This window comes from Artibeus jamaicensis, unplaced genomic scaffold (genome assembly GCF_021234435.1).
Source record: "Artibeus jamaicensis isolate MK-2021 breed Jamaican fruit bat unplaced genomic scaffold, CSHL_Jam_final contig_320, whole genome shotgun sequence".
NCBI lineage: Eukaryota > Metazoa > Chordata > Mammalia > Chiroptera > Phyllostomidae > Artibeus > Artibeus jamaicensis.
Window position 1 is genome coordinate 1,291,199 of NW_026521753.1, and position 27,705 is coordinate 1,318,903.

Sequence of the window (27,705 nt, forward strand, 5' to 3'; positions counted from 1 at the left end):
TCTGAATTTCTAAATTCTTCTACCTTTGAGGTTCAAATTTTAATTGTTAAATGCTTCTTTCATTTATATTGGGATATATTTGGGTGACAAAGCAAGAAAAACAGTGTGTTTCTTAACAAGGGGGTTAATATGGGTGCTGTTTGTGGGTTCATTTTTCATTACATGAATTATGTTCTTTTTCTCATGTTTTGGCAGGCAGTGCTACTTCAGCACTGCGTCAAATTCTGTGTAGAAAACAAAAGAAAACATTCCCAGTTGCCATCACGAGAAACCCAGGTCTTGCCCAGAATGAGGACATGCAAACCCCAATCAAAAGTCAATAAATAGGACTCTACTTGTTACTTTCTCTTCTTTTTTATTTTTCTGCTTTGCTTCTTTAAAATGCATATTGGGACCTAGAGCTTGGGGAATGTTTAGGAACAGTTCAGTCCTATCCCTTTTCTTTTTCAGGGTGAGCCCAATTCCAGAGGTTCAGAGGAAGGCAGGATAAAGTGGGGTTCCTGGGGCCACGTCCTTAAAGAGAAAGGCTAAGGGACCTTGGTGGACCTTAACAGGTGTGGTGTGATTGCTAAAGTTTTTCTTAGGCCATTTTCCATGGTTGGAAAATGACACCTTCCACATTGCAACCCAATAATTGCCGCACTTCCCCTCTCCTCCATAGTCAACCAAGTAGGTCCCTGTTTTAGAAAAATGCACCCCAGGAAGAGATGTAGTAGGTGTTGGAATAGGAAACTTTGCTTTGACGAGTTTACCCCACTACTTGGGCTTCCAGCAGCAGACAGGTTCTTAGTCCTGTGGGCTTGGAAGGTGAATCCTGGCATCTTGGAAGTTGGGAGCATTGGTGTGGCTGAGGGTGAATGGGAAGGGAGACCTGTAATACAGTGAAGACAGACTTAACACTGCTCATTTTGGCAAATCATATGCCAATAGGCAGCTTGGGACACACTGCAAGATGAGTGAGAGAAAGTCTTTTAAGCATCGGGCTATTTCACCTTTGGTCAGAAACTGGCAGAAGCAGCATCACTAGGAAAGTTGATAGATTGCAAACTTCAAAGTACCTCCCCAGAGCTGATGAATCCAAATTTGCATTTTAACAAGATCCCCAGGGAGTTCCTCTGCACATAAAGATTTGAGGGGTGGTCCCAAGCCTGGTTAATTACCTCAGTCCCTCTGGGTCACTTTTGATGTAATGTATTACCCCTTCCAATAAAATTAAGCTCCAGAATTTTCTGAAAACTCCAGAATCCTTTCTTTGCAATTATTTTTAGAAGTAAAAATTGACAGTGAATACAGACATATATATTAAAATCATATGAGCACTCCCCATGTGCCAAGCTAAGAGTTCTCACACAGATAAAACAGGGCTCCCAAGCTAGCACCCTCCATCTCAGGAGCACTTTCTTGTTGCCTTGTTCCTTTTTTCAAAGGAAAACATAACCTACAGAGATTACAAATGGCAGGGGAAAGGACTGGCCTACCTAGAGCTCTTGTGTGAATGCACTCTGTGAATGTCATATTGACTGCTTCAAGGACTGAACCCTTGGTTTTCCTATCAATTCTGGGTCAACATAGGCAGAACACTTCTTGGGTATTAGTGCATCCCTGCAGCAGTTAAACTATTTTGAAGGGTGAATGTAGATTCTTCTCAGAATGGGATTTTGGCACTGGGAAATTCCTGAATTATGCTTAAAATGAAACATGAAAACATAGGGAAAGACAAGTTTTGCTGAAACCTATGGCAGAAAGAAGGGAGAAAGAAGAAAGAAACAATCTCTTTAAGTACATGGCTTTCCCTACCTTGTTCAAGGCTGTATTTTCACCATCTGGAATATAGTAAGTACTCATTAAAACAGTTACTAAATGGCCCCAAAATATATAAACTCATCTTCATTGTCATTGCTTAATATGAGAACAAGTTATATATCATTCATTTATGTTTACACAGAGGCCCCCATCATCATCACTTTGAGATGGAAACAAGAAGTAAATAATTATTTCATAAGCATAAGACTCAAAATCCATACCTAGCTAAACTCTTTCTGATCTCCAAATGTGTCAGATGCTTTTTCCTTTCATAGTTATTAAAACTGTTTGTTTACTCAAATAAGTGATAAGTATCTAATGGATCCACTTCTGAATTATCTCTCTTCATGAGGCAAAGACTTCATAAGGAGTTCTAGGGGCCTCATTTTTCAGGTCTTGGACTGACTCTCCATGTGTCCTGTTCTTATTAAAGTTTACTGCTTGCCTTTTCAGCAGGAATAACTGATACTCCAAGAATAACATTCAAATGTATGGAAAAGCTCATAGGGCCACAAATGCAGCTGCATCCGATTTAAGCATCCCTCAAAGGGCCATTTACTTTCACTCACACTGACATGTTATTATTGCACTAAAAGTTGGTGTTTCTTTATTTTTATCTCTTCCAAGTATTTTGATTACCTGTTATAATAGTCCCAGAAATATGCTTTAAAACTCAAGAATGGTGGACAGCATGGCAAGTGTATACCAGAAATGTTTGTCAAACCCTGAACCTGAGTGGGCACAGCACCATCCTTCCCACAGACCCACACATATGGGAATGTAGTCAACCAACCATGAGAAAACCCATAAAATGTTTTTCAAAAATAAAATTCTTTGTCTATTGAATAGTGGCTTCACTGGTATCCTTTCAAGTGTAAGAACTGAACAAATATCTGTACAAGTTATTTTGCTAAAGTTCCTTTGATTTTGGATCTAATATTCTAATTATATTTTTCACCATAAATAAAATGCAATAATAAAATAATTACGACATAAAATTATACCACTATACTTCATAAAATATGTAAATTGAAGATATAATTCTAGCCCCCAAATACAATCAGGGCAATTAGCCCTGATTGTTGATTTTATTTTTATCATTACTATTATTTATTCCCCATCTTTTTCTGTGAATCTTGCCCATAGTGATAGATTGTATGCAGGTGCATTATTTAACTTATGATGTTGCATCTTGCTTTCCTCCCACTTTTATCAGCGCTTCCCAGTGTTTTTGCAGAAGACTTTGGACATGCTGAATATTTCCTGCAGTCTTTTTCATAAATCCCTTTTGTTAAGATAACTCTTAGCTTACCTTTTAAGTTGTCCTTTCAATTAGTTGTTGAACACTAGTTGTTCATAAACAACTAGTATTTTGGTCATCCAAGAACTATGAAATCCAGAAAAAAAGAGTATCTGAAAGTGTGCTCACATATACTACTTTTAATAGTCTGATTTTTTTAAACAAAATTTTAGAAATACAACCCACCCATAGGAAGTGAAGTACTAGTTATAACCTTTGACACAAATATATATATATATGAGAAAAATAGATTTGTCATATATATCTATATATTTAAATATATATAAATGTACTAATGTATTAATATATAAATATATATGTTTGTATGTGTGTGTGCCTTTTTTTATTAAGACATTCTCAGGGCCTGACCCTGAGAATTTCGCTCTGTGAATAGCAAGCTGTGAGCCTCTGATTTTTACCAACCCAAAAGCTTATTTGAAAGTGAACTGTGTATTTTCACAAGACTTCACCAAGCTATCTTTCTCCTCTATCTTGACTTTGCCTACAGACTTGCCTGATCATGCCCTGAAGCAAGGCCTGTCCCCAACATGTATTCTCTGAAAGGCTTCAGAGATCATAGTATTATTGATCAACCGAATGTGGCTTCCCCTTAGAAAATTTGAGACCTGCTCCCTTCCTCAGACTAGATTTATATGACAGAGGGCTCTGGGAGGCAGAAGTTTTGCTAAGGGATGCAGGATCATAGCGTCCTCTTCCAGGAAAAGAAGAGGGTGCCCAAATTTAGCCCAAGTCAAATCTGCAGGTACACCATCCGGAATAAAAACAGTGTGTTAACCTCAAAACATAATCGTATGTTATACAGCGGCTTTATATGGAACCGGACAACATCGAACAAAAAGAGAATGGGGACAAGTGTCAAGGAAAGCTTTGTGGGTCTCAGTAGTAGGTGGGTTTAAACTAAAGGGCAATCAGGGAAAATATCTGTTTTCAGTCTGAATTACCCGTGAACTTTTTCCTGGAGAGAGCTCCTGGAGCAATTTACAGCATGCCAACCAGAGGCTACAGTGCCAGACGCTCTGAATAAACCTTTAGAAACAGAAGCTGCCAGGAAGGACCAGGATTGTGTAGGAGAGGTAGCGCCTCCATAAACCTGGGCGCTGAAGAACGAAAAGGAATCCCAGGCTGGGTGAAAGTTCCTGATTCCTGCATAGCTCCAGGTGTTGGATTCTGAGCTGCTCGCCTTCTCCCACACCCCGAAGGCCAAGAGCAGAGAGGGACTCCAGGCAGTGTCACACGCCACCCGACCTACCCCGAGACCTCCGAACCTCCAGAGGCGGGAGGAGGCAGGTTTGAATTTGCGCATAACTCCCAGGGACCCCAAAGAAATGCCAACCCCATGAAGGCGCTTTCGGAGAGATTCAGAACAGCAGTGCGCTGGGTTGAGGAGAAAAGAAAGCGGGATAAAAGAGGGCTCGTGTCAGACCCGAAGGCAGTGGGGACGATAGGGGACGCCCTATCACTGCAGACGCTAGCTCCAAACGCTCCAGGCTTCCCGTAAAAGCCGGCTGTCGAAGGTCAGAGAACTCCCAAGCTTCGCCCTTTAAGAAGATATCGCCCCTACTCCGCTGACATCCTCTCCCGGTCCCGATCGCTCCTTTTGCTCAAGGAATAATTTCTAAAATCGCATTTCGGCCAGTAGCCAAAAGAGAAAAGAGACTGGATACTCATACACATGCATAGACCGAAATATTCTTTTGCATTTTCAATTCCATACATGCCAGAAAGCTATCTGTCGCTACTTCAGGAGTCTTGTCTATGTTTGGCGTCTCTTTTCTACTGAATGTGAGAAGCACCCGTGGGGAGGAGAAAGGGGATTTAAGATAGTGATGGTGGCGGTGGTGGTGTGTATGTATGCCTTTCTGCCCTAAGCCTGCACACAAAGTTTTGACCATAGGCAACTCCTCCGGTGAGCAACTGTCTTTCCCAAGTCAACAGAACTCCGTAATAGATGGTGATGTTCTGAACCCTTTGGCTCCCCTTTGCATGCCTACAGTGTGTATATACTCCTCCTGGACGCTCTCAGCGCTAGGCATGGCTTCAGGGCAATGCAGACCTTGGCTTTGGGGGATCCTGACCTATCTCTATTTGTCGAGTTCATTAAGGCCCTTAAAACGAATTAGTCAAACCATCCGGCGTTTCTTTGGTTCAAAGATATGGAGGGCCCTAGAGACTTGGGATAGAGGGAAGGGGTGGGAGTGCACTGTATCTACTCCTCTTCCTTGCTTACTTTCTAGCCTTTATCCAGTGCTTCCCTTTCTAATGTTCATCCTTCTGCCTTCCACCTCCCTTGTCTTTTGCCATCATTACCCACAACTTTGGAGAGGTGGGTCAGATGCCCACGATTTTCTAGTTTTTCCTTTGTCGCTGAAGTGGAAATCTCAGAGCTAGATCTTCAGGCCTCTAGGTGCGTTTTTAGAACCAAGAAATGGAGCCCGCTTCCAAACACCTGTAATACCACCCTCCCTCTCAAATTTGGGCTCACTGGTGTCTTCAAGCTGCCCCAGGGCAGGTAATAATTTGTACCCAGAAGCTGGAGCAAAAGTTAAAATGAAGTATATGTCTGGGGTTTCTAATTCTTATAAAACAGCTTCCCCAGGAAAGCAGAGAAGAGAAAAACCCTCCAGAAGAGATTCCATGTGCTGTGTATTGACTCCTTTATTCGTTTCTCTTCTCCTACCTCACCCCCACCTCCTGCCCTGTTTGTTTTAGTTGCAAAATTCCGTGGGCACCTAGGTTGTGACTGAAAAGTAACCTTGAAACACGGCGTCCTAAATGTCAGAGACAAATTACAGTCTCCCAACCGTCGGCTGCAGCTGGCGAGGCCTCGTTCGCCCAGGGCCGGGACAGCTTTCCTACCCTCCGGCCGCCGCTCATTTGGATGCTGGAAGCTGGGCTCAGATAAGACCAAAAGCCAGGGTGGCCAAACCAGTCGCTCTCCGTGCCTTCCGGGGCGGTTCCTAGTCTTAACTGTAATAGGGAGGGGCCTCCTAGGGCAGCGGCAGGCGAATTAAAGGTGTGTACACAATTTTTCTAAATACGACAGCCCTTTGCAAATTGTCTCTGTCAATGTCTCGTTGTTTTGACAGAGAATGGGCGCTGAGAACGAAGAAACCGGGATAAATAAATGCAGCTTTTGTCGTTCTGCAGAAAGAAACTAGGCCCCGAGGCCGGACAAACCCTCCGACAGAAACACCAGGCGCCAGGCGCTATGGAAGAGGGCGGGGGTCAGAGCCCTGGGAAGCCCCAGGGGTGGCTTCCTCCCAAAGCTTTCCTTCCAAGGCTGCTCAGGGCAAGCGCCCAAGAATGGGGGCCGTACTGAGAAGCCCTCGCTCCCACTCGCCTAGATGGCCAGTCGTGTCACCGCATGCATTCTCGGAAGGTTGCGGGCTCTGAGGGGCAGGTGCGGGGCCCCGGCCACAGCTCTCTCTCACCTAGGTGTGAGCTGATTATTCAAATTGGCTGTCCGGGGTCTGGGGATTGGAGGCCAGCGCCCGCGCGCCGCGCTATATCACCAGGCGCCCACGTCACTACACCACTTGTCGGCTCCACGATCCACACCTCCTCCTCCTCCTTCACTCTCCACCCCCTCCCCACCCGCCCCTGAGCCACGAGCTTCCAGCCGCCTCCTGGCAGCTCCGCACTGCCAACCTCAAGCTCCATCGGAAGCCCGCGAGGGCAACAGCGGCAGGCAGCGGGCGCTGCGGGCACCAGGTCTCTTGTCCCGGCCACCTCCGGTCCTCGGCCCCCTCCACCCACCACTTACCCCTCCCGCCCACTTCCAACTACCACCTCTGGCCAGCCCCAGAGAGGGACTGGAGAGAGGGAGTGGAGCAGAGAAAGAGAGAGGGAGGGAGGAGACAGTGCCATAGCTCACTTTTTTTTAAGGGGGGTGGGGGGGGTGATTGCTGGTCGTTTGTTGTGGCTGTTAAATTTTAAACTGCCTTGCACTCAGCTTCCAGTATGCTGGGAGCGGTGAAGATGGAAGGGCACGAGCCGTCGGACTGGAGCAGCTACTATGCCGAGCCGGAGGTAGGCACTCGCCTTTTCCGGGGGGGGGGGGGGTTGGGGTGCCGGCTCTTGCTTTTTCCCCAACCTCGGGAATGCTTTCCTTGCCCGAACCCGCCCCCCACCCACGCACCCCCCACCAGCTCTGGGCAGCCGTGTTTTCCACCCTACTTCGACTCAAATGGGTCTCTTTTTTATACGACACACTGTTAGCCTTGAGATAATATTAACTTTGTGATCAAATATTGACTTGCGGCGCCTCCAAATCCTCTTCGTGGCCGAGCCACGCACTATCCTAACAGAGTTATGTTTGGCAGCGTGCGGCTGGGGAGGGGTGGGAGGTCGGCAGCAAGGGGGATGAGAAGCTGGAAAGCAGAAGGTGGGCAGGAGTTGAGGGCTGAGATAAAAGCAAAGGGTAAAATATTAGAGGACAAAAGAAAGTTTGTGTCTGCAAAACACAGCCGCGTGTAGTTCAGTTCGCGATCTCCTCCTTATCCTTCCATTCAGTGCCTCTGGCGGGCCCCAGACTCTGCTCAGGCACTGGGTTTCGGTTCTCCTGGGGCCAAGAATCGGGTCCCGTAAAGAAAACTGAGGAGAGAAGACTCTGGGACAATCTCTGGAGGCTGCCCTGGTCACCCTGCTAGGGGCTCCACAGATTGCTTGCTAAGATCGAGGTGGGGTCTGGGGCCCCGGCGGGGACTCAGTATACTGGGGGAAGAATTGGAGATACTATAGGGAGGGCGGATTCATTTGAGGTGCCTAGCTTGGGGATGTTCAAGTGCCCTTTGTTTTAGAATCTGAGCCAGGAGGAGAAGGGATAGAAACCAGACACACGAGCAGAGTAGCAACTCGATGGCTACCTCCCCAGGAGCGATCACGGCACTCTCTGAGTGAAACGGACTTGGAAGGGGACGGGGAGGAGGATGGTGCAGTCGAGGAAAGGACTTCCCGGAGGCTCGGGCTTGAGCTGGCCGTGTGGCTGGGAGGTCAGGGCGCGCTCAAGCCTTGGTACTAACGCTATGCGCCTCCGTCCCTGGGTTCTTGTCTGCAGGGCTACTCCTCCGTGAGCAACATGAACGCCAGCCTGGGAATGAACGGCATGAACACCTACATGAGCATGTCGGCAGCCGCCATGGGCAGTGGCTCCGGTAACATGAGCGCTGGCTCCATGAACATGTCCTCGTACGTGGGAGCGGGTATGAGCCCGTCCCTAGCCGGCATGTCCCCTGGGGCAGGAGCCATGGCGAGCATGGGAGGCTCGGCTGGGGCGACCAGTGTGGCGGGCATGGGACAACACCTGAGTCCAAGCCTGAGCCCGCTTGGGGGACAGGCGGCGGGGGCCATGGGCGGCTTGGCCCCTTATGCCAACATGAACTCCATGAGCCCCATGTACGGGCAGGCGGGCCTGAGCCGCGCGCGGGACCCCAAGACGTACCGGCGCAGTTACACGCACGCTAAGCCACCCTATTCATATATCTCGCTCATTACCATGGCCATCCAGCAGAGCCCCAACAAGATGCTGACGCTGAGCGAGATCTACCAATGGATCATGGACCTCTTCCCCTTTTACCGACAGAACCAGCAGCGCTGGCAAAACTCTATCCGCCACTCGCTCTCCTTCAACGACTGCTTTCTCAAGGTGCCCCGCTCACCCGACAAGCCCGGCAAGGGATCATTCTGGACCCTGCACCCCGACTCAGGCAACATGTTTGAGAACGGCTGCTACTTGCGCCGTCAGAAGCGCTTCAAGTGCGAGAAACAGCTGGCTCTGAAGGAAGCAGCGGGCTCCACGGGCGGTGGAAAGAAGGCGGGCTCAGGAGCTCAGGCCTCGCAAGGTCAACTCGGGGAGGGCTCCGGACCGGCCTCCGAGACAACGGTGGGCACCGAATCGCCCCGCTCCAGGGCATCTCCGTGCCAGGAGCACAAGCGAGGGGTCATGGGGGACTTGAAGGGTACGCCGGTTGCGGCATTGAGCCCCCCGGAGACGGCGCCCTCGCCAGGGCAGCAGACGCAGGCCGCAACTCACCTACTGGTCCCTCCCCACCATCCCGGCTTGCCGCCAGAGGCCCACCTTAAGCCGGAGCACCACTACGCCTTCAACCACCCTTTCTCCATCAACAATCTTATGTCCTCCGAGCAGCAGCACCACCATAACCACCACCACCACCAGACCCACAAAATGGACCTCAAGGCCTACGAACAGGTGATGCACTACCCTGGCTACGGTTCCCCTATGCCTGGAAGCCTGGCCATGGGCTCAGTCACGAACAAAGCGGGCCTGGACGCCTCACCCCTGGCCGGGGACACCTCCTACTACCAGGGAGTGTACTCCCGGCCCATTATGAACTCCTCCTAAGACAGCTGCTGGCCCCGCTAGCTGGGACAAGGACAAGAGAGAAAGAAAGTGGGGTGGAGACTTTGAGGTAGGGGTGTTAGAGAGATGCCGGGGAGAAGAAATCCAAGACACTCCCACCCCCAGGACAGCAGTTTCCCCTTACCCTCTGCAGCTCTTCCCTCCAGAATAGATGGGCCACACTGATATGTACCATTCCATATAAGGAGGGAAAAAGATAAACAGTCAAAAATACAAAAAGAAAACAGTTCCCAGTTTCCACTACTGTGTAGATGCCTGCTTCTTGCAGCATCTGCAAATTATAATTTTTGTTGTTGGACTCTTCCATTGCGGTTATTGCAGGGAAGTCTTACTTTATTAAAAACAAAAACAAAAACAAAAACAAAACAAAACAAAAACCACAAAATACAAAACAAAACAAAAAAAATCCCACAAACTTTTGTGAGTCAATGTAAAGCAATGTAGTTTTAACAGAACCAGAGAATTGTACCATTGTTTAAAAAGAGAGGGGGAGAAAAGATGTAAGGGTCTGTTTTAAATGACCCAGAAAAAATACACATTCCCATGTCTGACACGGTGAAATCCAGGTTTCGGGTCTGATTAACTTATGGTTTCTGTGTACTTTATTTATGGCTTGTAAATATGTCTTCTGGCTGAAAGGATCAGAGTTCCAGAAATCTATATTAAAGTGTTATTGCTGGTTTTAATCCTTGAATTGTCAAGATTGTTTTTCTTTGCTTGATTAAAAAAAATAAACAAGTCTAGAAATTAGTGGAGGGAGAAAGATACAGGCTAGTTGCAGGTTATATTTTTTGGGGGAGAATTGTTATTTTACCAACATTCCATTAAATTTTTCAGATATATTGAATTTAAATTGATTTTACAGACGTGCTGACTATTGTGGCTCAGTTGCTTTGGTGTCCTCCCTCAAAGTGAAAGGTCACGTTTGATTCCCAGAGCACATGCGTGGGTTTCAGTTTAGTCCCTGGTTGGGCACTGGAGATTGGCAACTGATCTGATGTTTTTCTCTCACATCAATGTTTTTCTCCTTTTTCTCCCTGTCTTCCCCTCTCTCTAAAAATAAATAAATAAAATCTTTTTAAACACACAGAAATGTACCCATTGCCCAGATTCTGCAATTATTTTACTATACTTGTTGTGTTGTATATCTGTCCTATCTGCAGTCCATTGGTCAATTTGTCTTATATTTTAGGGGCATGTCACAGTAAATTTCAGACATCAGTACACTTCCCCCTAAGCACTTCAACAAGCACATAATTTAAATAGAACTCAATATTGTTAATGGTTACCTTTTGGATTTTGAGTTTATCTTTACAAGCAATAAAACACAGATGTCAGGTCAACCATTCCGTGGGTTTGATGCAGATTTATCTTTCAAGTCAGGTGCAAACCACATATCCTGATTTTCTAACTGGGCCATGTGAAAGTTCAATGTTGTTCACATCTCTTGGGCCCTAGGTCAGGCTTTTCTGGGAAGAAGATTGAATTTTACATGTTTTTTCTGTATTTCCCATCTTAGCTTCCCCTTCACATTAAGCCCAGATTCAATTTGCAAATTCCTGGGGCAACACTTTTGCCTTTTCATTGCTGCCTCTTTGTGGCACCCCTTTACCCTCCTATAGCATTGGGCCTCTTTGTGTATACTCCACAATTCTATTCTGGCATCCTCTTTACTTAAGTGTTTTGCACAGCATTGGTATACCTCGATAAAGCCTGGCAGTAGTGAGGCATCTGGAAACAGACGACTTTCTCCTAGAATTATAAAAGGATAGATCATGCAGGATGATGTTCTGAATTTCCACTTAAAAATAAGGTATATTTCGGATGAGGAGAAGGTGAAGGGGTGTATTTAGCGGCTTGCAAAGTGACGGTAGCCAGTGGAGAGATCCCAGAGTTTGCAGGGCCTTCTTTTTCTCCCAACGAACACCAACAACAGCTTGAATAGCACCCAGTTGGCCAAGATTGGCAAGGTAGGATTTAGGGACTGAAAGGATGAGGGGTATTTTGTGAGCCTTAAAGAAAAATTGAAATGTATAAAGAAATACTCAGAATAAATTCTTACAATCGTGCTGTCTCTCCCTACAGACACCCTAACTCTGTGGTTAATCACAGTAGAAAACCCGGAAATGAAGCCGGGCCACAGCGTGCGAAGGCTTTGGCTTTGCCTGGGGCGGGGGGGCGGGGGGGGGGCGTATCTGTGGGCCTGCAAGCTGGCTAGCTGTCTGGGGGAGGTCAGGAACCAGTGTTGTCACGGCCCTTTCAGACTTCGGGCCACCCGGAGCACAGCTACTTACAGTGGGTAAGAAGGCCTCTGAGGCCAGGACATTTTGCCTCAGGTTTTTAAAGTCTGGGTTCCTGTTTCCGGGACTAATCTTTGGGTTTCCTCAGCATCCAAGCCTCTAGTGTCCCAGATTCTCCCCATCCCTGGAAACTGCTTCTCCGTGCGCCCTCTGCCACCTTGAGGGGTCTCTACTCCCTCAAACCCTGGCCTTCCCCTGCGCTTATGGGGGTGAAGGGTTGCCCTTGCTTGTGTCACTCTCTCCCGCCTCTAAATCCTTGGTTTTTAACCGGACACATTGTCCCCAGTAACACAAGGAAGAGAAATTGGGGCGGTTGTGGGGGGGTGGGTATCCGGAGGCCGAATCCAGCTATCAGGGCTGTCTCCTTCTAGCTGGGACACACACGTCGTGAGCCCGGCCTGAAATGTGTTTCATTATCACATAAAAGGCTCCTGTGGCGAAAGAGCCGAGAGGCAGGACGGGCGGCCGAAAGGAGGACAATGGAGGCTGAAAGCGCTGCCCTAACCTGCTATGTTTCGTAACGCACGCCCATTGTGTGAGGGTCGTTTTAAACTACTTAACGCGCCGGCCCACCTCCCTTCACTGATCCCGTCCGATAAGATGGAGTTCTGTCCGAATACATAAAAAGGATGTTGGGGAGTGGGTGCTTTCGGAGGACTCTGCACTTCTTGTGCCTTTCACACCTCACAGGCCGGCCACCGCCTCTTTCCCTAAACCTAGGCTCCAAGCTTACCAGCTCACAGAAAGCCCTCCGCCTGCCTTCCCCCAGCTCTAAGTATTGTAGGGCGCAGCGTTTCTTTTGTCCTCCCACCTCCCTCTTTTATTCCTTCCTTTTCCTCGCGCCGAACGCGCGCGCCAGTTTAAGTAACCGTGATCTGTGAATAAACAAAGTCAGTAAACAACCGAAAAAAACCGCTCTAGATCCGAGTTCCAGGAGGGTAAACTTTCCATGCCACCTCAGACTTCAGCAAATTTGCACAGATAGTATATTGCCTTCCCCTCCTTTATTATTCTTTTTTTTTCCAGGATCCCATTGTACTTAACTGAATTTTATAACGCTGATCGATATCTTGGTAAAATATTCATTTTTAAACTAGCGGGCAGTGAAATCTTTGCTTTGTGTGCTAAAGTCAACAGTCGCTGGGTTTGAGCTCACATAAATGCGGAGATGCCTGGGCTGGGAGCAGTCCGCTGCCGCCGCCACCCTCCGCCTGCTGGACGCTCTGCTATCAGACGGCCCGAATTCCGCAGGTAGGGAACACGCCCAGTGCCGGGCGGCGCCTAGGGGACCTTGGCTAAGTCCGACCCTACCCCCACTCCAAGCAGCGCGCCTCCCCTCCCCCAGGTAGCACCTAAACGTCCCCAGAGCTCCGACCCCTGGGAAGAGGGAGTTTGGCGGTGGAGGTAGTGAGAAGCTAAATCCGAGAAGACCAAAGGGGTTTGTAAAATGGCCTTTTTTGTTTGTTTGTTTGTTTCGGGAGATTTCTAAGAATGCATAGTTTTAGAGAGTGAGGAGTGGAAGAATTACGAACTCGGACTAAATCTGGGCTCTGAGTACAGTTTGGTAGGGCCCCAAACTACAGAAAGCCACTGTTTTCCTGCAGCCACTTGTGGCTGAAGATTCAATCCGAGGGCCTCGTATTTCCCAAGGACAGTAGGTAGATGGGGTAACACACTTGGTCTCAGAGTCAGGGGTAGGGGTCAGCAATAAAGGACGTGCTGGTAGAGGGGTGTTTTCAAAGGCAGAGGCTCGGGAGTGGCGATGCCTTCCCCCGACGCCCACAGTTTCGCGTCCAGCCTCGGTGTTTCTCCAGAAGCCCTAGGGCCCAGGCGGTGGCCAGGTTCGACAATGTGCTGAAGCAGAGGAGAGGCAGCGTCTCTCCGAGAAGCGAGTGAACTTTTCGTTCGGGTGACAAGAAGTGGCTGGTGGCGCTCACGCAGACGCGCAAAGGCTGCATGCAGGCATCTTCCAGAGCCTCCGGGGTTACAAGCTGGGTCCAGCAGGAATAGTCAGAAACCAGTGGAGGGCCATTTATCACTCCACTCTCTTAGCGCATGGCTCGAAGGGGCATACCGCGGTGCCTGCGGTTTGGAGAACCTAACAGAATCGAACGTATGTTTCTAGGAGGGAGCGGGCTGAGAAAATCAGTGGTTCCAGTACCGCCAGTTGAAAATGCAAGACCCTCATTTTTCGAGGGTACAGAAAAAGTGTCTTTTCTCTGGAGTCTACCAGGAACCTTCCTGAAATCTGTATTCCCACTGGACTTTTTGCTTTAAACTGCTGGCTGTCCAGCCTTGTAGGAGGCCCATGTTGGCTCCCTAATTCTTGGTATTTCTCCAGTGTGTCGCTCTGGGTAGCGGGCCTACCTAAATTGCACACCACCCCAACCAGAAAGCTCTTTTCCAGTCTGTGCCAGAGTCCTCAGATTCCAAACTCAAATAGCAGAAATCTGTCCTGGTAAATGACAGAGTCAATTATGTGGGAACCTCCATGTGTGGGAAGCTTGGGTGCCCTCCCCTCCTTCCTTGCCCCCTCCTACCCCCCCCACCCGCCCGAGGTGAATCTTTGTCCACCGCTCCAGAAGAAGGCTACTTGCTCGTCCGCTGTCCTTCAAACCCCGGCTCGGCTTGCTTGGCTGGTTATCTTCCCTGAACTCGAGATGGAACGAATGCAGGACACACGGCCAGGCTAATCGTTTTTAAATAATTAATGTCTCGCTGTTCCGCTGGTAATGCTCAGCCTCGAATCTGTCAATTACTTGTCATTAGACCTGTATCGCCCCACGGCCTTCCTTTGGCCCTTTGGTGGAGCCAGGTCGCCCATCCCACTCCACGGCGGAATGAAAGGTGTTTGGCCTTTGAAAGCCGGGTGGGAAGTAGCGGTGGCCCTTAGTTCAGTGCGAGTTTTGAAAGAAAGACCCTCGCTGAAAAGATGTAATCTTCAAAATGGACAGTTTAAACGCCTGAGCTTTATCACTCTCCTACTGCCTTCTCTCCGCTTTATAAAGAGAAGCCGGTCCTCAGAGCTTTGGGGGCTTTTTATGTGGGGGTGGGGAGAAGAGAAGGGAGAGATAAGGCTTAATAGAGCAGGGGTTTAGTGTGTTTGATCAAGAAGTTACCTGTAGGTATCTCGAAGTACCTGGTTTGATCAGGCGCAGCACATTGTCTAAGCACCAGGCCAGGGGTGGGGAGTCCTTTAGACAGTATCTACTGGAATGTGTAGGTCAGAACTGTCAGGAAAAGGGCAGGGCGTTTCCTTGCTGCTAATCTTCAGTTTGCAAGAGGAGATAGAAGAGGGAATTCTTCTCTGAGTCCCCAACCTTCCTAGGACCTGACATTGCAGAACAGTCTGTGCAGACTATTGCCCAGAGACTTTTAGATACCAAGCCTTGCCACACAGAAAAGGCACCACCCCCACACCTGTATCCCCCATCCCTGCACCACCCCTACACGACTTAGAGCCACCAGTCCCAAATTGCTGTCTGCTTAGCAGAAAAGCAAGATTTCAGATCCTTGAATGTCTTTGGCTGGGTCAGGGACAAGGGGTACGCCAGCCCTGCCTGCAACACCATGGCAACCAAGGACTAATGGAGTGAAATTTAAAAAAAAACAAAAACAAAAGAAAAAAAACTTCCCAAAAGCTTGCAGCTCCCTTTAATTAAGCTTCTGCTCCTTCCTTCCCCCATTAATTGTTCTTTTTACACCAAACAAATATCTGAGGGTCTTAGAAACTTATATGCCTTCTGTGCCAAAGATGTACAACTCTCTTGTATTGTAAAGGCATGTCTCCTCCCAGTTTTATAGCAGAATTCAATTACAGCTTCTTATAGCCTATCCCCCTAGGAACTGGCTTTCCTCTGAGAAGAAAAGACAAGAAGATATAGGAGACAGATAAAAAGATTGTGAGGCAGTGAGAAAACTGTTTTAAAAATGATTAGAAAGCAGGCTGACGGCTGTCAGGGGCTGTGTGCGAGGAGGCTGTTGGGAGGGATGGAGAGATTAAGGAAAAATCACAAACAGCATTGTGGTAATTGTGGGGAAAGAAGGGTGGTAGTGGAGGGGTCTATAGTGGGGATGATAATGGTGATAGAGGGAGATTTAGGGTGGTGAACACACAATACAGTGTACAAGTGGTGTGTTGTAGAATTGTGCACCTGAAACATGTATGATGTTGTTAACCAGTGCACCCCAATACATTCAGTAAAAATGAAAAAAAAAACAAAACAATGAATAGAGGTAGGCTGACTGGACACTGCCTGTGTGCTTGGCCAGCCCTGGGGCCTAGACTGCTCTTTAAGCCTTTGGCTTCAGATTCACATCCTTTTTAGTGCATGTTTCAATGACTGGGATTTTTTGAAAAATTCTCTTTTGATGAAATGCACTGGATGAGCAGGATGTGACAGGTATCTCCAGAGACCAGCAAACAAAAATTGCATGGAAGAGACACTGATTCTCAGGGGCGCTCTGCAGGGACCCAGCTCCTTCTTCATTTGACAAAGCTCCTAGGGAGTGCCCTACTTCTGAGCAAGATTCAGGGGTTGCCACGGAAGCTTAAATCCTGGGACATCTCCCCATTCTTTTCACAGCCTTCCTGCCCACTCTCTTATCCTTTTTCTCCATTCTTCTTTAAAACAATCATGTGTATACCCCACCCGCCCCCTCCTGCCATTGTGTTTGTTGATGACCTAACACACACACCAAAAGCCACACACAGAAAACCAACAACGTGGGATGGGAGGAGAGACCAATTATGATTGAAGCTAACAAGCCTGGAACACCCAAGTTGAAGCTGGCTGTCTCCTGGGAGACTGATGGAGGCTTATTTTACAAGCTGTCATTTCACCCGGGTCCCTATTGCCAGACTGGAGGTGATTCCTATTCTCCCCTCCCTCTCCGCCCCTGAATCTTGGGGGCTTATTCTCTATGGAAGCAGCTGCCACCAAAGCCCCTCTCCTGCACAGGTAGAGAGGACAGGGATGTTTTACAAGCACATTTTCACAATAGTATGCTTATATTTTACATTAGTGGCTGTTTGTCAGAACTCTGAGCTAGCTCACTGTCAGGAGAGAAGGACTGGAGAGATGTCACTGTCCCACACTCTCACTCCCTGCCATTAAAAAGCATTGACTTTCCATTCTCTCTCTTTTTCTCTCACTCAGTATTTACTATTAGATAATTTAATTGATAGCTGGGAATGCTGAAAGAAGTAACCCAAATTAAGTCGCATTGATTCCTTCATGCTAAACTAGAGGCCTCATATTCTCATTAGGGTAAATGCCTAGGGCTTATTTTCTCCTGAAGGCAATTGGAGGCAGCAATATTCCCTACAATGTCATGACATGATGCCAGCAATGCAATTTTTTAAAAAGTTAAAAACATCAAGTTAACTGAGAGGGAATAACCATACACTTGGAGGAAAACATACTGGCATTATGCACATTACAATTTTGGAATGAGAATTATTTGCTGTGTTTTCTCAGTTTTATTTGCTTAAGCAGTTTCATTTCTACTCAATAAAGTGACTGAGGACTAGACTTTTCCTTAGGAAAATCACATTTTCCTTTGTTTCTTTCTTTGAAAGGAGTAAAACAGATGTTTCAATAATAAGCAGGAATGTTTTTAGTTCAGGGTTGGTAATGACCCTAGCAAATCAAAATAAAATTGCGTACATGTCAATTTTGACTTGCTATTTCATTAGAAATATGGTCTCAATTTATTACTTCTTCCCTTTTCACAAAGCAGACATAATTGTATAATAGATTTTGTTGGAAAGGTTTTGTTCACGTAGAGAAAAGCATGCAGTTCCCAATTTAATGAATGTTAAAAGCTTACTATTTGAAAGTACAAAATGCCATCTCAGTAAGTGTTTGGAGGAGAGTGCTTGTGAGGAATGAAGGTCTGAAGTGGGTGGCTGAAGCACTGGGAGGGGAAGATAATGGTTATATGACATTTTCTTTGAAGAAACAGGGTGAAATATCACCCAGAGCAGGGTATGGATCATAGGGACCTCTGTATACAAAGAAATCAGGAGATCAACATGTGTATACTCTGGTATAAAATACATACATAACCCTATAGTGAAACTTTTTCTTTGGCATATGTTCTAAAGCCCAATCTAAGAAGTCTAAAATAACAGAGACCAATTCCATTAATTTTCATTTAGTCTGCAATTCTGAACTACATTAAACCAAATTGTTCACACACAGAAAGAAGTTCTAAGGTCAATGACTTGCTGGTTGAGAAAATTAACCCTCTACCCAGAAGAGTGAGTCTATTTCTTGTCAAAACTTTACCATTTATTCTTCCATCTTTGTTTTTTATTTTTGCCCCCTCTCTTTCGTTCTTCACCACAACTGTATTTAATCCAACCACCATTTGAGTGGGGTCCTCTGTGACCATGCAAGGTGTCTCATGAACATGACCTCTTTAAGCTTTCCCACACCCTACAGGTAGATGTCAAAATTAATGGGTGATGGGCTTGGTGCAGAGAGAAATTAAGGAACCTGTTCCAATTTCAGAGATCAGTACTGAATTCAAGTCTTTCAGCTCTATGTTCTGCCATTTCTCTCAGCTTCATATGATCCTGCACACAGATCTCTCTGATTCAAATGCAATAGGATGCCTGCCTTCACCAGAAACACCAGGTTTCAAAGTGAAATGTTTCTGGCAGAAAGTGAAGCTGAAATGTTAGGGGAAGGCTAGAAGGAAACAGGAAGATCTCAGGATGGAGGCTCAGATACTCTCCCTCAAAGGATGGCAGAAATCTCACCCACTAACCTAGAAGTTAATATAGTGGGTTATGACTGAAATCAGGCTGAATTCTTAGTTCCTCTTTTGCAGCAATACAGTTAGAATTTCCATGTGACCATGGTCCTTCAAAGCCAGCTGGAGGTTCAGTCAGGTCTGGGCCAGCCATTCTTCACTGAAGTTTCTGGGGCCAGCTGGTAAGTGCTGCAAGGAGACAGCTCTTGCATTGTGATTACAAAAGAGAACAATGCCAGGGGGCAGAGACAATGGCCTGACCTATGGGCTTAAAGCAATACACATAGCAAAATTATTTATCAAGAGGCAGCCTGCCAGCCTTATTCCTTACTGGGGAGTCTAAAGCAGGATCAGGAATATCCTAAGACTTGTCTCTGACCTCCCCCCTGACCTACACCTGGTATCCTGACAGCACAGGTGAAAGCACAGCTGGCAGCACAGCTGGAATGCACCCACTGTCCACAGCTGTGCTTCAGTGCTTTCTTGCCCCTGCCCCAGCCAACAGAACAGCAAGATCTCAGCTCCCACAGCACCCCTCCTTCCCATATTATATAAATGCAGATCTGTGTAAACACCTGCCTTGGAGGTTTGCCTATGAATAGGAGGCTGGCCTAGACTGACTGACTGCTTCCATCATAGAGGAAGGGTGTACTGCAGTACTCAGTAGGCCTGCAGTCTAGGAGAATAGCACCACCCAGCTTCCCACTAAGTTGCATTTGGGACTTGGATATGCAAGCCAAGGATGGTTGATACCTGCTTGCACCAGGTCCTGGGGACACTGGGCTGACTGAGGGTTGGCCTTCCTGACAACAGAATCTCAGTCTGGACATGGAGGGCTCCTTTTTCTCCCCCAACATTTCAGAATATAAATTCCCCAGACTGTCCATTTATAGTGGTGTGGGATTTTCTTTAGACTTAGTGACTTTTGTTTTGGAATTTCAGAGGAGACTCTAGCCAACTGGATTGTAAGGCCAGCTCAACACACAGTGATGTCTAGGACATGGGGATCACCAGCTCTTGGAAGTGAATAGGGTTCTAGATTAAACCAAAACACCCAGTTCTAAACTTGATAATTGAGGTGTTAGACAAAGTTGGGGAGAATGCATTGCGAATGACAGTTACCCAAACTGAGATCAGGCTTTGAGCCTTCAAAAGACTGAAAGAGAAGGGGAGAATATAATCTTGGGACTATTTATGGGAGTGAATTGGGGTGGGAAAGGTAGCCAATCTATATTTTTTCCACTTTCCATTTTAATTACCACTCTATTCCCACCAATAGAGTTTGCCAATTAAAGTTGTCTCTTGATTTCTTTGCTTTAAAAGGACATTTCGATTCACCCAGGCAGACAATTAAATCCCCAGCCCCACCCCGCCTCTCTTCACAAAGCTCAGGAACAAGCTCCTTATCTCTTGTCTTCATTGTGTAGTGGGAAGGAGTTGATCTCAGGTGCTAACCTGCAGTTATCAGAATACCAGCCTCATTTAGAGAGCTCAACTCTGGAACCTTAGATGATCCTTTCATTGATTCAGGAAAGTGCTGTTTGGATTTTGCCCTTCTAGCTCAGTAAACAGCTAAAAGTAACTGCAGGATTTCTTCCTTGCATTTAGAGGAATCTCTTGTCTCTGTCTCTATTTCTCTCTTTCTCTCTCTCTCTCTCTCATACACACACTGCTTCCCTTCTTCAGGCTAAGAAACAAGCAGACTGTGGTCCTTTTATAACAGCAGAAGCTGACCTCCCTGTTTCCAGCAGCTGAGTCTTTTGTGGTGGGGGCAGGAATGCTACACCTTCCTCTGAAGAACATATGTCTCTCCCAAAGAGCATAGCCTTCCAAATTCCTAAATCTGTAGAAAAAGCTCGTGGAAAGTGTTGACCCTTTAGGCTCCCTACCCTGTCACCTCCAAAAACTCACATCTGGCTAAAATACTTGCTCGAAACTTCTCTGTCCTACCCTTCCCTTGCTTCCCTTCCCATCTCCCTGCAGAGATCACAGTTCCCAGTCGATATTTGATAAGCCTGTTGAAGCTCAGACCCAGCTGAATAAAGTTGGGGATGGGGACAGATTTGCTGTCTGCAATGCTGGAATGGTGCTTCTGCACCTGGTCCTCTGGTCCTTGAGGGTAAAAGCAAATTGAAGTGGTAAGCTTGCTTACTCTGATGATCAAACTTTTAAAGTTTTTAGCAAGATCCCCACATTACTCCTCAACTACAAATAGAAAAAGAGAAATGAGTTTCTTGTCCACAATTTGCAATTCTCTGAACAGACTATTTGTTTTAATTGGGCCATAGCATTTAGCTCTATCTCTAGGAATAGGTTTGCTTTGTAGAGAACATGTGGAATGTGTACACTCTGCCATGTATTTGTGCAAAATAAAGAGAAAGATATAATTTCCAATCATCACAATATAAAAAATTAGTATAAATCCTAAACAATGATACTTTCATATTCAATAATTCTTTAAAAATATTTGATAAATGATAAAGAATAGTTTTCCTGAAGGTGCTGGACACAGTCAGTCTGCAACAAATGTGTGTTAAAAAATTAAGGAACTTCTTTCTTCAAAGTCAGTACTATTTCTAATGGAATTCTTTTATTTGCTTAAATGCCTTTCACATAATAAAAATATTTTCAAAGTTAGATCATTCAACTTAGATCATTTGTTAGAATGATCAAAGTTAGATCATTTATAAAATACAGTTTTCTAATATCTACCAGCTTCGAACAAGCAAAAAGATTTTTAAAAGTTTTATAAATTTAATTTCTGGATCTATTGTTTCCAAGAAACCAAAAGTCTCATATTTAAAAAAAATTCACTATCTTGTCTATGAGCTATCCAACCGAAAAAAATTGTAAAACATAAAACGAATGCTGATTTTTTAGTATTTAAAATAGAAATATTTTCACAGTATCAAGTGTTCCACAGTCATGAACATTAAGGAAATAACTTTTTTTTAAAAAGGTAGTCTCTGAAATTAGATTGCTATTTTATTATATTAGGTACCCCTGGACAAACCAAGAAAATATGTCATTTCTTTACTTCTTACCTTTTCTAGCACAATTTTGTGAAGTATAACAAGCATTTGGGGTTTTGATATATTTATTATGTGCCATCTATTTGTTGAGGCTCAACTATGTCTTTGCACTATGTACCGTCTACGGTGTGTCCTGAGAAATTGAAAGAATGATAAATGGCTGTCCAGGAGAGTTACAGTGTACAGTTCACAGTATCCTAGGTTAGTTGTTCCCGACGGCTGCATTGTTTAGGACTTGTATTGATTTCTTATATTTTTGTGATGACTGGAAATTATGTTTTTCTCTTTGGTCTTGATATGACCAAAGCTAATTATCCAATTTCACTTCATATGTTTTTCTCTAAATTTTATGTTTGATAAAATAGCTCAGTGGCACTAATTAAACCTCTTCTTTCAAAGGCTATTTATTTGTATTTCTCAGTGTTTGTATTTCTAGCTATGAAATTTACCTCAAAAAACATCTTGAGGGGAAGTGATCACCTTTGAATTGTTTGACACATTTGATAAAGTATAAAAAATGTTTCTGGGTAAAAATAGTATAGATTCTAAATGAAATAGGAATTTTGTTTTTTTTTACCTCCTTCCATTATGCAGTGTTTGTGCAGTCTCCCCACATCTGGGGTGTTTAGATATTCGGTAATAGTTCACCACCTTTGGAGCTCAGGCAAAATCACACTAAGTTCTGAAAAATAACTCAGGAGAAACCTTCAGATATTAGTGGGAAGGAGGATGTAACCTCCCATGGCATTCTGTCTGAGACACGCGACAATCTGTTTGATGCAAGGGGCGAAAAATACGACCTAACAGTGTTTACATGTGTATTCAGCCATGAAATTGAATATTATCAAAGTTGAAAAAATGCAAATTAAATTAAAACCAGAGAAAATTGTCTTCGGAATTACAGCAGCTTGGAGTCCCCAAGTGTTTGATAAAATTGAAGCTTTTAGAAAATGAAAAACCTCTAAATTGTCCTTCTCTGTTTCCTAACCTCTAGGTATGAATTTTGTTCTTTAATTCTACTACAAATGCGCTGAGGTTCAGGCATCAGTCATTCTCCCTAGGCATCGGGGAACTATCTTGGAATATAATTTTTTTTTTAACGTTAAGTGTCTCCGTTTACCTAAGTGTTACTAAAATGTAGTCTGGTTTCAAAACCGGAGGGCACCCCCTTTGCTTTCCTCACTCAAAAATCAGCCCCAAGCCGCTGGCTGCGAGTGGCGGAGGCTGGAGACCCCCTGCTGCAGCCCACGTTAAGGCACCTACGGGGCGACCAGCTGCTGGTGGTGATGATGTGGCTCTGACTGCCTCCGCCGGTGTCCTCGGGTCCTCTCAGCCATCTCAGCCCTGGATTCACGGAGCAGGGAGTAGTGGGCCAAGTCCAGTGGCCGATTTGCTTGTCCTTTTGGCTTCCCCGCGTCAGAGATGCGCGAAATACGAAAGCCTGAAGAGGTCCCCGTGGGGGGCTTTGCCTCACTGACCCGCCCGCGCCGCCCCAATGCTCACTTCGTTAACACAGCATTTTCCGGGGACTTGATGGAAGAGGCGAGAAAAGGAAAGTGTCAGATTTGTATAGTATTTTTAGGGGAGATTGGGGGGGGGGGGGAAGCTCTTTAAAAAGCAATAGGCAAATCCGCGTTCTTTTTGCGTTTTCCATCTTAAAGTTCAAGGAACCAATGCACCGAATGGAGTCAATCCGACCCCACCCCCACCCCCAGTCCGCTAGGCGCTGCAAACTTTATTCTCCACCCTTCTCCCAGCCCGTCTCCCTCCTGCCTTAGAGAAAGTAGGCGCGCCCTGGGTCCTTCTGTAGGTGCCATGGGCGCACAGGTTGGAAAATGGTCCGCGCGGTTTCTGCGGCGGAGTCAGGTGGAGAAGGTGGACCCTCAATCTTCCAAAGCAGGGTGCGCGGTCCAGGGTGGGAGCAAGACCCAAGCAGCCACGACCACCAGCCTTAACTAGGACTGTGGGGGACGCTGGGGCCACCAGCAAAAGCGAAAATGTGCTGGCTTGCCTTGAAACAATTTTAATCTCATTCGGCGACTTGCGAGGATTTTCGTTTAGCCCCTCAGTCTGTTCTTCCTCCCTTTCTAACATCCATCCGCCCTACCTCAGTCCTAGAGCTTGGTGTTAGGCCGAGGGTTGCCAGACAGTCTACGTGTTTTTCTTCCTCACTGCATCCTCTGTCCTGGCCTCCGCCTCAGTCGCACATTTGAGGGGAAGCCCCTCTTCCTGAAATGCAACAGGCTCAGCAGCCCATATAAAAACAGGGTGCGGAGTAGCGGAAGCCGATTTTTGAAACCTATACTTCCTTTCCAGGAATCCCTGGATCAGACCCAGGTTCCCCAGAGATTTTAACATGCTTTTAAGTGATGGTCGCGTTTTGGAGATTCAGAACCCTATTTGTAGGGGACATGTTTTTGTATTTTTTTAAATCAAAACTAAGCAGAGGAAACAGTAGCCAATTAAAATGAAATATTATTATTTGCCTCGCTCATTGTCAGTGATTTGCCCCCGGGGATCCACAATTTTCCCAAGCCTGTTAAAGGGTGACAATGAATGAGTGCCTCGAGTAATTTAATTTTCCTGTCACACTAAATAGAGCTACATTGTAAACCTTAGATCTACTCTTACTGATAGGATCGCCCTGTTTTTCCATTTGCACCATAAAGACCCCCAAAAGGCACACTGTATTGTGACCTCTACTCTTGAATTATTCAAGAACTTAATGACATTTTCCATTTTAAAAAGGGAACTAATTGCCATTGATGTAAAGCCTGTGACCTTGTTTGGGTGCCCAGTATGAGAATGTAACCATCTGTATTGGATGCAGACCTTGGGCAAAAATTGGAGAAAGATGTAAACACAAATGAACTCAAAGTGGACACTGGAAAATGAACTCAGAATGGACACTGGAACTGAGCATATTACTTAATTCCACCCCAAGCCATGACATATATTTCCTCAAAGTTCTCTTATCTGACCTAACATCGGTATACAATCTCACATCAACTCAGGCTTGTTTTTTTTTTTTTTTTTGGACATTACATGACTTTTTTTTTTAGCTAGGAAAGGAACATTTAAATTTTTGAAATCTCGTATCCTCTCATTGTGTGAAATTACTCTGTGCAATGCTAAGCAACATAACTAATAACATATTACTCCCATCTCTCTTTTGCTTTTCTTAATTTAATTACTGTCTTACTCTAAAGGAAAAAGAAACTTACACAGTAAAAAATTGCACCTCAGTATTTAGTTTTTGAATTAGTCTCCAGTTTCCAGAAAATCCAGCATTGAAATTTTTCAGTATCAGAATTCTCAGTCTTTAAATTACTTGAAAATGAATGCTTCTCTTTTCTCAGAGTAAAAAGACTTCTGAAGTTCTGACTGTCTTGTTACCATTTCCCTAGTTCCTGGAAGAAACCAAAAGGAGAGGGGAAAAATGGGCTTCTTGCAATGTTCTTTGGTTTTGTCAATTCATAAGTCAGACCACAAAGATGTTTTTCTTGATTTATCTGAGTAAGTCTACAGCCAATATTAACCATTTAAAAAGTGTGAGTGAATTGGGAAGTAAATCATTTCCCCTGTGCTGTGCTGCAGATGCTTCTTTTGAACTTTTAAGTGATGTTTGGGAAAAGCGATCATCATTTCTACAGTTCCTTTTAAAATGACACTCTCAATAAACACATCCAGTTTCATTGAGAACTGTCCTTTATGTGAATTCACATCTCTATCTTATAGAATTTCTGGAAAAGAGTGTAAAATACATTTGAACACTAACTTGATTCTAATGAATCTTACCTTATAGCAAAATATTTGACTTGACAATACAACTACTGCTGTTGCAGCCTAGAGTCATGCACAAACAGAGTGCTTGATGCTCCATCTATGGTAGTGTATCAAATGCTATTTTAAAAGAAACGTTCTCAGTGTCATAAACTGTTACTACCCAAGTTGTATAATAAAGCAGCTCCTTCATATTTCTTTAACAGAAACCTGTTTCCCTCCTTTATATTATGTGGTGTCTGTGTACAATAATATAGCAAAAAATTGGGTAAGGATACATCATTCTTATTGTTAAATAACAAGGACATAATTAGGAAATATATTTGAAAACATTTGCAAATCAAGAAAAGTTGAGATATATGTGGAATGAGTGGTGATCACCTTCATTTGTGTTTCCTGTGACAAAAGCAACACTTTATGTGTCAAATATTAATTTAGTTTTAGAGATATTTCCTTTAGTTCTCCACATTTAAAATGTTTTAAACAACTATTAGACAAAGAAGAAATTATGTCTCTCATAACATGTTTATACTCTATCATTCTGTAGTTTATAATTTTTCACAGTGACAGTATGCATTGCAAATGAAAATTTCATTCAAATTGTCACCAAGAATTAGTTACAATTATTTTTCTTTTTGTCTTAAACAACTATTCATACAGGACAACTTGAAGGAGATTTGAAATACTGTGGAAAGTTTGTGGCATGTTTACAGCACAACAAAGCCCTCTCATGACCCAATTTCTAGATCTCACCCTCTTCTGAGTGGATATCTGTGTTGACAATTCAGAGAGCCAAGGGGAGGAATTTTATCTTCACTAAGCTCAAGTGGATTGTTCTAAAGGAATGTGCAAGAGATTCTGATTTAAGGCCTTGTGCAATTCAGGCCTCATTACCACCTGCCCATAACAAACAAGAAAAACAAACAAAATTTTGAAAAGCATTGCCATTTTGCCTTTATAAATATGACATTTTAGTTCTTCATCTATAAAATGGGTTCCTTGTTTTTCCATTAAGTCTGGTGTGAAGGGACATGCTTGGGCTTTGCAGCTGAGTATCTTATATTGGTGGAGATGAAGAGCACTCTTAACTTTGGTTATTCTTAAAGATGCTGTGCACATACTAGAAGGCAAGGGTTTTGCCTTGAGGCAGTTATTGAGGAAAAAGTGAGTTAGCTTATCATACCTAGGCAGATAAATGGGATCAGGCCAGCTTGCACTATTCATATGCAATTCCAGTTTCCCAGATTTTAACAAGTGCTTAATAACTGCAGTATGCCAACATGCTGAGAGTCTCATTTTAGTACAGCCAAGAGGACCAATAAGGTGCCCATTTGCACCATTTTTCTTAATTTTTTATATCCCTTGTCTTCTCCTTTATAGATTTTAACTGCTAATATATGTTTTTAATGTCAGAGCTAGCAAACATTGGTGATAACTTCCTATTTTCCTATGTATCTGAATATGTTTACTCAACTTCTGACTGTTCATTTTTCTTCCCCTGACATTATTCCTAAAATATCTTTAATTTTTTCAGTTTATTCTGTTTAATAAACATTTATTTTATAATTATGGATTGCAATCTGACTTTGTGTAAGACTTCTTCTTGTTTATTGAATGTTGTTCTTAAGAAGATGATGATGACATCACTCAGCAGTGACATTTTTAGGACATAAGTAAATGTGTATGTGTAAATGGAAACATCCTATTCTGGTGTGTTCTCTTTGCTATGGAGCTCAGAGGCACAGCATTCCTGAAGGACTGTTTGTATAATGGGTAAATTTTATATATTATTACATTTTTCTAGTGCTCAGAGTATTTGGATGGTTGAGTAATTAAACCCCAGAAGAAATATACCTTGAGTTCACAAAGGCCAGATACTCTAGATATAGAAACCATTAATTTTGTATTAAAATACAGGGACTTTTGAAAACATTCCATCAGCATGAAGTTTGCTTTTCAAACAAGATTTTCTAACTTCAGTCTTATGGTTTCCACAGATTTGTTTATTAATAGCTACTAGAACAAAAAAGATGAGATAGAGGGAGGCCATTTGTTTTCCTGAGTCTCATGTGACTGAAGTGCATAAACAACTTCTCCCTATGCCAAACTCTAACCATCATCACAAGAATATCCCTGAGAAGCCATCACCCTGCTTTCAGACTTTTCCTGGATGCCTTTCCCAACATTTTTCTTGAGTAATGAGACACAAAACAGACCGTTAATATTTGATGGTTCAGGTTCAGATGGATATAGAGTTCTCAGGATAAAGGGAAAGGGCACATGAAAATAAAGATTTACAGATTTGTACCAATCTCTCAGGCCAAT

At 44.6% G+C, this 27,705-nt stretch overlaps 1 protein-coding gene and 1 pseudogene across 3 annotated transcripts; one reads left to right on the forward strand and one right to left on the reverse strand.

Moving 5' to 3' along the window:
• The window catches only part of LOC119062875 (coatomer subunit gamma-1-like), a 79,640-nt pseudogene extending 72,856 nt beyond the window's left edge, over positions 1-6,784 (reverse strand).
• Positions 6,588-10,189, forward strand: FOXA2 (forkhead box A2). Of its 3 annotated transcripts, XM_037163938.2 has the most exons (3): positions 6,588-6,835; positions 7,077-7,153; positions 8,181-10,189. In XM_037163938.2, exons 2-3 carry the CDS (start codon positions 7,085-7,087, stop codon positions 9,483-9,485), a joined length of 1,374 nt encoding a protein of 457 aa, XP_037019833.1. In that variant the 5' UTR covers positions 6,588-6,835; positions 7,077-7,084; the 3' UTR covers positions 9,486-10,189. The 3 variants fall into 3 exon arrangements, with proteins under 3 accessions (XP_037019833.1, XP_037019832.1, XP_037019831.1); XM_037163937.2 differs by lacking the exons at positions 6,588-6,835; positions 7,077-7,153 and adding an exon at positions 7,464-7,508; XM_037163936.2 differs by lacking the exons at positions 6,588-6,835; positions 7,077-7,153 and adding an exon at positions 7,517-7,803.
• The last annotated feature ends 17,516 nt before the right edge of the window (positions 10,190-27,705 follow it).

Coding starts and splice junctions, on each gene's coding strand:
- FOXA2 (XM_037163938.2), top strand. CDS start 7,085: ATGCTGGGAGCGGTGAAGATGGAAGGGCACGAGCCGTCGGACTGGAGC. Junction 7,154..8,180: donor GCTACTATGCCGAGCCGGAG/GTAGGCACTCGC, acceptor TCTTGTCTGCAG/GGCTACTCCTCCGTGAGCAA.